The 10,551-nt window shown below is 43.7% G+C and overlaps 1 protein-coding gene across 1 annotated transcript; it reads left to right on the plus strand.

Annotated features, from left to right (window-relative positions):
• The first annotated feature begins 996 nt into the window (after positions 1-996).
• On the plus strand, positions 997-9,366 carry ripk4 (receptor-interacting serine-threonine kinase 4). The gene is made up of 8 exons (XM_072375737.1): positions 997-1,324; positions 3,509-3,800; positions 4,536-4,684; positions 4,997-5,046; positions 5,963-6,121; positions 6,308-6,426; positions 7,227-7,467; positions 7,620-9,366. Exons 1-8 carry the CDS (start codon positions 1,143-1,145, stop codon positions 8,864-8,866), a joined length of 2,439 nt encoding a protein of 812 aa, XP_072231838.1. The 5' UTR covers positions 997-1,142; the 3' UTR covers positions 8,867-9,366.
• The last annotated feature ends 1,185 nt before the right edge of the window (positions 9,367-10,551 follow it).

A 10,551-nucleotide genomic window follows, 5' to 3' on the forward strand; every position in this document is an offset into this window, starting at 1 on the left:
GATAATAGCGGTATTTTGCGGTGACATTATCATATTTAGTGGCCTAAGAAAGGACAGGAACTATAAAAGCTTTTCATCTTATTCATTTTCCTTGCACGCTGCAGTGAGATGCAGATATTGTTTTTCTTCTTCCCATGATGCACTGAGCACCCCTCCTCATCTGCCCTCTGTATTCGTAACTTTCCACATACCAAGGTGGCATCATTGTTGCAATTAACTTGCTTTTTCTCTTATTCCTTTCTCAGCAGGTCTCTGTTTGATCCCCAACCTGTCGAGCCAGGTCTGGTTCTACTGGAAAAGGCAAATCTTTCCACTGTCACCTGCTGCCCTGTCCATGCTCAGTGCAGAGAAGTGAAGAGTCAAAGCTGAAAAGTTGCTTTCCTTAGCATGAACAACTTTGCATGAATTAGAATCACATTAACAGTTATGATGAATTCAATTGATTTAGATTATATTAAGTCAGAATCAGACTTCTTAAAAATGCCTTGAGACATCTTTTGTTGTGAATTGGCCCCATTATAAATAAAGATAATGAAGTATTCTTGTGCTGGAGCTGTGCAAAGTTTTGTGATTTATTTACTATTTGCACAAGACATTTATCTAAATCACAGTAAAATTAGTTGCACGGTGTTGTGTCACAGGTGTATTTATGTGTTGACAGTTCTCACTTATGACACGATATTCTCAAACCACTGTCCATATCATATAACCTTCCTTTTGTTATGGCATATTGTGTCTCTTTGACTCGGGGTGATCAGTTGTATAATGGGCTACAGCGGGACAAAAGTGTGTTCATGACATGACACATTCCCTAGTTTCTGGACTCCAGGTTGTTAGAAAGAAAACTGAAGACTACGGGGTATCTGTGAAATAATAATCTGATGTTGTCTTATTGGTTCTCATGTTTCCTCAGCAAACTTTTCCATCTCTTCTCTGTGTTTCAAAACCAGGATGTGATGTCATAGCTGAAGGCCCAGCCTCTCTTTTCACCTGAAGAGAGGGAGGGGCCACACTGAGCAAGAGAAGGGGAAAAACAAGGAAGAGCTCACAAGCTGGCAGGTCGGTGTTTGTGAGAGATCTCTTCCCCACTTTGTGCCTTGGAGACGAAGAAAAAAGGATTTTACTTTGGTGGGTCTCTCAACATGGATGTCCCAGATTCTCCACAAGGGAATATGGGGCTGTTGAGGACCTTTCATTCCTCTGAGTTTGGCAGCTGGGAGAAAATAGGCTCAGGTGGATTTGGACAAGTATACAAAGTCCGGCATGTACAGTGGAAAACATGGCTGGCTATCAAGTGCCCTCCCTGCCTTCATGTGGATGACAAGTAAGTTACAGCTGTTCAGTCATCTGTGTTGTCAGATGTAAAGGAATTTAGCCCCATTTGCTTTTCTCAAAGAAACATTTAGGCGTCTTTACTTATGTATTTTGTTCTTTAAAGAGCCAAATGCACAAAAATGTCTTATAGTCTCTCCGCTTTATCACTTGATGACCAGTTTATGAGCAAAACGCAGACAGATTTTGAGAAAGTGAACTCCAGGTGACTCATTCTCTGCCAGTCTGGGCACACAGTGTGGCTGTACAGAGTCCCATGTACCAGCTACCTTTAGTTATTTCAACACGGAGGTGTGTTGAAGGAGCGCTGACATGCTGATTCATCCCCAGAGCAAGCGTGAGTCTACACTGCTAAGGGTCATAGCTGTTTCTTATCAAACCGTCCCTCAACATGAAAGGCCCACAGCTGGTTTACCCCACAGTTTGAGATGTTATCATGCTCTGGCCTCAGGGAAGGGCTCATTAAGTAGCAGAGTGGTCTTTCCCCCAAAGCCACTGCGAGAGATTACACAATCTTCTAGAATATCTAACTCTTTGGGCAACTGTTAATCTTTCTTTTGAAATGCAGAGATCTCTCAAAAGAAAAGAAAATGTGAGTTTTCTACAGTTAAATGTGTGAGCTACGCTGCTGTGAATGACTGCTGTAATTTTCCTGTAAGTTATTATTTATGAAAGGTTGTTCTGTTAAATAGCATGACAACCCACCTATCAGTGGAAGCTTCCATTCGTCTTAGTTGTGCATGCAAACTCATCTTACATTGTGGAATCCCTTTATTTAGTCAAATAGGAAAATATGTCACCTCTCGTTGTCGAGAACAAGCCTCCAGGCATAATCAGATGATCATCATTCATTTGGTCACTGTCACCAAAACATTTCTTTTAAAGACAGAACTTTTACCAAACTTGTGGTGCAACTTAAACATCCGCTGAACCTGAGCCAGAGATGTTATCGCCTCCAAAAATCTGAAAGGTACATAAACAGTCATTTGACTGCAGCCCTCATTGCCCCACACTTAACAACCAGCAACATGGACTGAAAGCCACCTTTGTCAGCCTGCTTCTCTGGCTGCCACTGTGTGGCACAGACAATATAAGAAGCCGAAGAACTGGTCTTACCAGGTGTCTCTGTTAAAGCAGGCACATTGTTTGGTTCAGAAAGGCTGCTCAGGAGCACTTTGGATTAGATTAGGGATTTAGAAAACAAGTACTTGCCCAATCTCACATCTGTTGTTTGATTATACCTGCCGGGGCGATCTGGGAGCTTGTGCCTCCTTAACTTGGACTCACTATGAAAGGCAATTATAGCCAGGCTTCATCTCACTGACTCCTTAAGTAATCTGATACACCGTGCACATTATCAACTTGGGACCTCAAATTAGTCTCTCAAGTGCATCTCATTCAACTTAATTTATAGTTGAGAAGCAGAATTCCCAGTGCACTTCACCTACTTCCGCTTTTGAATCTTATCCCTATGAATGTAACAGAGAATTGGATCTATCTTTCTCTGAGCTGTCCTCATTAAGAGGCAGCATTATGAAAGCAACCTGTGCCTGAGATATTTGACCTGAGGTCACGAAAGACCTGCGATGTTTTGTTTGAGGTATGTCAGGAGGGTCATTGCACTGATAAAGCCGTTCAGTGCAGGTTGAGCAACAAAGAACTGGAGCTGTGTTTAAGCTCCATGTACTCTGCAGATGCTTTCCAAGTTGGCCTTGGATGTTCTTTAAGACCTTTAAAGAAGCACTGAGTGGTTAATGACATAATTCAAATATTTATGGCAATTTAATCATAGATGCCCACCGAATTGCTGCCCTCACAACCACTGAGGTTAAGGCTGATAAACATTTTGCATAGTTAAGAGGTCAGTGAGGATGATGCATAGTGCGCTGGAATTTAGGTTGGGGCAAAAGTTATTTCAAATATTGCTGCTTGGTAAGCAAAGAATGACCTTCGAATCAGTAGGTTAATGTTTAACGAGACATTGGGATGAATAAATAACTGAGTCTAGAGATGTGTAACTGTTGATGGGGAAGAAGAAAACCTAAATAGCCCAAATTTCAGCTGCAGTTTTTTTTTTTTTGCACTTGTTGAAATTAATCACTCATTGAGGCAGACAACATATATGTGATTATAAAACATAAATGTGATTTAAAAAGTAATAATTTCTTTAACAAAGGGAGCGTTCAGAGCTGCTGGAGGAGGCTAAGAAGATGGAGGCTGCCAAGTTCCGATACATCCTGCCTGTGTATGGGATCTGCGAGGACCCCCAGGGCCTCGTCATGGAGTACATGGAGACCGGATCGCTGGAGAACCTGCTGGCCACCGAGCCGCTGCCCTGGGAGCTCCGTTTCCGCATCATTCATGAGACTGCGGTGGGAATGAACTTCCTACACTGCATGAACCCACCTCTTCTTCACCTGGACCTGAAGCCAGCCAACATCCTGCTGGACGCTCACTATCATGTTAAGGTAGGCCACTTTTTACACTTCACTTTGGTCTAAAAAAAACCACCAAGTAGATGTTTGATTTATAGTGCCACAGAGAACAATTATCATTTGGCAAATTTGGCCGAACAATGTGAATTTTTACCCTCCTATTTTAACATTTTATTTTACTTTCTATTATCTGTTACAACCTATTATAGCTATAATAACATGTAAAAAAAATAAATGATTGGGAGAACATATCATCGAGTCACAGAGTTAAGGAGCTCAAACTCAAAATTAAGTGAAAATTTTAGGCCTCTAAAAGGAATTTCAGCCATGAGGCACTTTGCCATTCCCATTTATCTATCTGACAATGATAGCTCTGCACATGCTGTGGACAGACAGGTGTTTTTCACATTCTCTGTCCAACCTTTAAACAGCTCAACTGTACAAAGAGAAGCGGGTGGGAACCATGATTTCTAGAGTTTAATACCTGGATGTAAACACCTCTCCCGGGCCTGTCCCGACAAGCTTAATTTAGCTCCTATTAAATCTCCCTCTGTGAATGCATGTGTTTGTATGTGTAGGTGTGTACACTCCTCTCCTGCAGGTTGGGACATGGCTGCGTTGCCCTCATACCTCTGAATGCACATAATAAGAGCTTACCTGCCTGTCACACTCACTGGGCAATGTTAGTCATCACTGTTGTAATGTTTCATGAGAAGAGCATCAGGCTTTCTCTGTTTGAGTCTTTAATTTGATATTTATCTGGTTCAGATATCTGATTTTGGCCTGGCCCGGTGGAACGGCCTGTCCCGGGCTGATGACATGAGCAGAGACGGCTTCTGTGGCACCATCGCCTATCTGCCACCTGAAAGCATCATAGAGAAGGACAGGGTGTCTGACACTAAGCATGACGTGTACAGGTTGGTTTTCTCTGAACTATGCATGGGAGCTTTTAGCATAAATGCGGGTTATTTGTTTTTGGACTGGGATGTTTCTTTTGTATGTTCAGTCTCATCTGATACATACTGTTATTAACAACATATTGTAGATGTAGAACTCCCTGTTTCACATTGCACAGACCAAGCATCAGCTGGAGAGGGAGAATATATTCACTTACATCAATTTATACAATAATTTTGATGCTTATGCTTTAAGTTAAAGACTTTCTTGGTAGAAGTATAATGTTTGATGCTTTTCTTTAAATAACCTCTTTCATTTTCCACTTTCTCTAGTTTCTCCATTGTGATCTGGGGAATTCTCACACAAAAGAAACCCTACCAAGGTGAGCCATGTAGTCCCGTTTGGAATAAAACTATGATGCCAATAATCAAAAATACAGATGCATGCCGTGGTAATTGTAGGGTTGGGCTATCAAGCAGCAACAACAGCTTTTAGAGGCTGCTATTACATGATTATGTTTAGTGGATGTAATGGTTCTAGTGAAACATTTACTGAATAACACCAAACACAAAGTGGAGTTGAGATCTATTCATTCATTCAACTAAAAAAGAATTTTACCTGAGCATGATTCCTTTCCATAATTAGTTTCCATCTATCTTAACCCCTCGAGGAGTGTGTACAGGAGCTGTTAACATGTTTACTCTCTACATTCCAGAGCAGGTAGGGAGACAGAGCCAGACTGGCAACAGGGTGTTTGTTTTTTTCATTTTCCCAGGCATATCAGGTATCTTATTCTAAGTCCAGTGTCTAATGTAGTTAGGGTTGGCACCGGTACTGCCTGTGTTGATCCGGACATAATTAAAAAGCAAGAAATGGCCGGGTTACCACTCCTGCCTGTCTTCCTTTTCCATTTGCGAAGGGTATTATGGCTACAATAGGAGGTGAAGTAGCTGTAAGCCTCTACCTGTTTGCTATGAATCACTGACTTGGCTGATCCCATAGTAAGATGAAAGAGGCCAGACCATTTATGCTCCCATGGGAAATGATAAACACATGCTCCTCTATCTGAGCATGCGGGAAGATGGTGATAAAGCTGTTCACAGCTGAGTATTCACATAGACTTTGGCGTTTACCACCATTCCAGGTTATGATGTAATTATGTTGCAACCATGACTACAAGTCACACCATATGTCATCAGAGAAGGTATCCATGAGTCCCATAAAACCAAAGCAGAATTTGTCCTTTTGAGACTGAAATGACTGGTTAGTGATTCAAACGATCATATTTGTTCCTTCAGGAGAAAACAACATCCTGCAGATCATGGTAAAAGTGGTGAAAGGGGTTCGTCCAGACCTGGGGTTAGTGCCACGAAGTCGACCATCCACCTGTGCAGGTTTCCTGAGCCTCATGCAGCGCTGCTGGGCCACAAAACCTGAGGCCAGACCCAGCTTCCAGGGTGAGTTGGGCCTCTGTTTCCTGCACCAAATGACAGTTAACCGTTCGTTTATTCATATTCCTAAGATTAAACTCTTTTGTTCTTATCTTTTGACTTAATTAATCCTGCTCACTTTTCTTTGCTTTGGTATACTTTAATCCCATCCCCGCTGTTATTGAAGCCTGACTCAGAGCTTTCTCCTTACAGAAGTTACATCTGAAGCTGAGGAGCTCTGTTCTAAACCTCAAGAGGAGCCCAAAACACCAACGTTGTCATCCTCCTCAGAGCCCGAGCCCATGTCCCCTAATACACTCACCAGTGACCAGGTACGACATGACGGCATCTTGTCCGTGATTTCTGTCTCAGTTAGAAGATGTACTTGTGTATCTTTGCTAGATCGGTGCAAAGTCGGGGGCAAAAGTGTGAGAGATGGTCTGCTGTGACTGGTGCTCAGAGTTCAAATTGGTTTGGTTGTTGTTGTTTCTAATAAGTCTTTCCCTTTGGCCGATTACAATTGAGCACCAAACCCAACTCTATCTTAAATCTTATTATAGCAATTCATTTTGTTTTTAAACCACAGTGATAGATTAACTGTTCTATGTCGCTGCTCTTCTCATTCCCATCTCATCTTTAAACTATTTGACTTACTGGTTTGACTTTTGCTTCCTTCATTAATGTATAACAACATACTTGAACAACAAGAGCCTTATCTGTAAAGTGCCCCAGACAGGATTATGAGTTTGTAAGTCATATGGGTTGTCCAGAACAACCATTGCATCACGGAGGAGGAATGTTGACTGTCCAACCTGTTAGCTGCCGTGTCATTTCTGAACTGTTGCGCTGCTAAGTATGTGACAAGAAACAAACATCCTGCTGATGGGAAGTGACAGCTGTTAAGCAGCGTTATCTGTCTGTGTAAAACGGAGGATAAGCTGTTCTTTCAATTTCTGATTGTGACCAGATTAGTTTTACAAATGATCAGATATCAGATTTAATAGCTATTTTACCGTAAGTGGCGGTTCATAGGAATGCACGCTACATAGCGGAGTGTAAATACAATGAAATGTACAAAATGACAAAAAGTTGCTTGTCCACGCACTGTATGCTAATGTGGATTGTTCCACAGGGTGATGACAACAAACCAGTGCGTCCAAAATCAGCCATGCTGCCGGAAAAGGATTACAGCCTGTCAGAGCTGCTGAGCCAGGTGGACTCTGGGATCTCCAAGAGCTTTGATCGACTGAAGGAGGATAGCTGCCACAGCAAAGAGAACACTTGCAAGAGACTGTCTGGCATCTCCTCTGCAGATTCGGCCTTCTCCTCCCAGGACTCCATTACCATGTCCTTTGAGAAAGAAAGCACGTTTGGTAAGAGTTGATTACAGACCTACAACTAGAAGAATTCACTATGTAGATCAAAAAGCACCTGGTGATCTGGAATGTATGACTTTTCAGCATGCTCTTGGTGTATTTTTCAGTATGTCTTGTAAAGACCTGTCTGTTTCCTCCTTACTGGCCAGATTCTGCTGAAGTCCAGAAGCGGAAGCTGTGCGAGGCCATCAGAACCAAAGATACTGCCAAGCTGATGAAGATCCTTCAGCCGCAGGATGTTGATCTTCTACTTGATGGGGGAGGCAGCCTCCTCCATCATGCCATTACCTTGGCAAATGAGGAGGCTGTCAAGTTTCTCCTCCTGAACAATGCCAATCCTAATCTCGCAAATGCTCGTGGCTCCACCCCCCTCCACCTGGCCACAGAGAAGCACCTGAAGCCGCTGGCTGAACTTCTGCTTGGTCGGCGCAGCACTAATGTGAATGCGAAAGATGAGGACCAGTACACAGCTTTGCACTGGGCAGCCCAAAACGGAGATGAGGCCATCACACGCCTGCTGCTGGATCGAGGTGCGGCCATCAACGAGACTGATGGCCAGGGACGCACACCGGCTCATGTGGCTTGCCAGCACGGCCAGGAGAATGTAATCAGGGTGCTGCTGAGCCGTGGCGCTGATGTTCGAATCAAGGGTAAAGACAACTGGACAGCGCTCCACTTTGCTTCCTGGCAGGGGCATTTGGGCATCGTGAAGCTGCTGGTCAAACAGGCTGGCGCTGATGTGGATGGCCAAACATCAGATGGCCGCACACCGCTGCATCTGGCATCCCATAGGGGGCAGTATCGAGTGGCACGGATTCTGATTGAGCTTGGAGCAGATGTCAGCATGACGTCGGCTGGGCTAACCACACCGCTACACGTGGCGGCAGAAACGGGCCACACCAGCACCTCCCGCCTCTTGATTAAACACCAGGCGGATATACATGCCCAGAACACTCAAGGATTCACACCTCTCCACATGGCTTCGCAGAGTGGCCACCTGGCCACTGTCAAGATGCTGATTGCAGAGGGGGCTGACCCCTACAGATGCACCCAAGCCCTGCGGACCCCATGCCACCTGGCAGCAGAGAGTGGACACTGTGAAGTTCTGAAAGAGCTGCTCCTTCACTGTCCAGACGGTGGTAACCTATCGGACGAGCAGGGCCTCAGCCCATTGCACCTGGCAGTGCAGGGCGGACACTCAAACATCATCACTATGCTGCTGCCGCAGCCCTGCCAGGACTTTACAGAGAGCACAGAGCAGCCAGCAGCCGAGGAGCCCATACCACTGGAGCCCAAGCAGCTCCCAAGGAAAGTTGTCATTCTCAAACTGACGGAGCACAAAGACAAAGACTCCCCACAATCCCCCAGCTCACACTGTGCTTCGGCACCTTGCTAACAAGAGCAATGACATGTCCCGAATTGTACAGAACTGACTTCCATGTATTTTTTTTAATCAACTCTTGGCTGCCTCACACTTGGGTAGGGGATTATTATTCCAATCTTAAGTGACTCTTTGGATGCTTGAAGCACTGTAGGTATTTCCTAATGGTTGTAAAAGCTCAGATGTAAATAGAACCACTGTAAATAGAAACTATAAATACCTGTATTTTGTTTTAATTTTGGCTTTTGTTTACTTTTTACTAAACAAGCAATTTTTTTTGACTTGGCGAGCACAAGATGTGTATGCAATTTGTTGATTGATTTGGAAAACCCGTGTCCTTTGTTGACCTTTTTTGTTATTCCACCCTGCCGTCTGTCTCCAATATTTAATAGAACACAAGCAGTTGTTCTAGGATTTATACAGACCATCATCAGAACCGCTGCATTCAGAAAAATCTTGTAGGTTCTGTACCTGTTACAAAGCAGCCGTCATCCATTAAAACAGTTTAAATCCTTTGTTTTGTTTGATGTTTTACTTCTTTCAAGCCTGGTCTCTGAAAACTGTTTTGATAGCATTGATTCCTTTTAAAATGTTCATGCAACACTGAGCATGTTAAAGTTTTCACTTTCCTCACCACAAAATATTGTTGTTGATAATGGCATATGTAAGCTTTTTTTTCTTTCTCCATTCAATTAATATTTGTTCTTCAAATCGTGTTTTTGCAGCACTTTTAACACGGCGTGTTACCGCAGGCTTGCTAGAGAAGGTCTCTTGTTTCAGAGTCAGCTTGTTGCTGCTCCGTCTGCACGTGTGCAGGAATGATCGGTCTTGAGGTTGGCTAGAGTTGGCATGTCTGCATCTGCAGCCCCACCTGGAGTGTTATTATCTTTCTGCCTCCTCTAAGGAGCATGCTCAGGTTGGCACAGACCATGGGAACTGCCCCTGAGGGGGATCACAGGCTGAAAGATGATGGATGGGTGAGAAGGGGCGCTGATGTACTACCTGTAATTCCAGCCTGTTGGCTAATTCCTAAGACCACTTTAACTTTTCATCACTCTCTAAAACCAACACACCGTCCCAAGACGCCTCAAGGGCTCGGCTTTCCATAACATGCGAAGCTCCATGCGGGCGACTGGAGCTTTAATTGTGCTGTTTTTATGGTTTGTGTTTGCGCAGTCCCGGAAAATGACTCTCTGAATATGTGTAATTTGAGGCCTCTGTTCTGTGTACTCTGCAGTCTATTCTGCCTGTCGCCTGGTGATTTGTTTCATCATGAGCAAGGGGAGGATAATGTGATCTTGTTGGCCAATATCAGCTCCCATCTCCTGTTAACATTGCTGTTCTGTTGGCTGGCCTATTTGGTTACGTTTTTGTTTCACATTACATTACAGTATTTGTGGTTTTTTTTTTAAGGGAGGCATTGCACTTCTGTCTTCCAGCACCAGTTTAACCAACAGTTTTTTAAGTTTAACCACATGAATACCTTAGTCATATCCTTTTAAGTTTGTCTGATCGGTTCTCGTCAGCTCAGAGTCTAGTCTGTTCTAGTACCTTACTCCTTAATGCATGATGGATGAAGTCAGTCCTCACCATCACGTTAGTCATGTTGCTGAGGGTGAGATAATCCACCTTGGGGCTCACACTCAGTATTCTAGTAAAGTGCAACCCAACAGCAGCTCCGAAAATGAATTTGTCAAGTT

The sequence above is a fragment of the Leuresthes tenuis genome, unplaced genomic scaffold (assembly GCF_036924035.1).
Source record: "Leuresthes tenuis unplaced genomic scaffold, fLeuTen1.0.hap1 SCAF_21, whole genome shotgun sequence".
Lineage (NCBI taxonomy): Eukaryota > Metazoa > Chordata > Actinopteri > Atheriniformes > Atherinopsidae > Leuresthes > Leuresthes tenuis.

What these genes read in the sequence shown, in the direction of transcription:
- ripk4 (XM_072375737.1), top strand. Translation starts at nt 1,143, where the DNA reads ATGGATGTCCCAGATTCTCCACAAGGGAATATGGGGCTGTTGAGGACC. An exon ending in TGCCTTCATGTGGATGACAA is followed by an intron (nt 1,325 to 3,508) that starts GTAAGTTACAGC and finishes TCTTTAACAAAG; the next exon opens with GGAGCGTTCAGAGCTGCTGG. An exon ending in TGAGAAAGAAAGCACGTTTG is followed by an intron (nt 7,468 to 7,619) that starts GTAAGAGTTGAT and finishes CTTACTGGCCAG; the next exon opens with ATTCTGCTGAAGTCCAGAAG.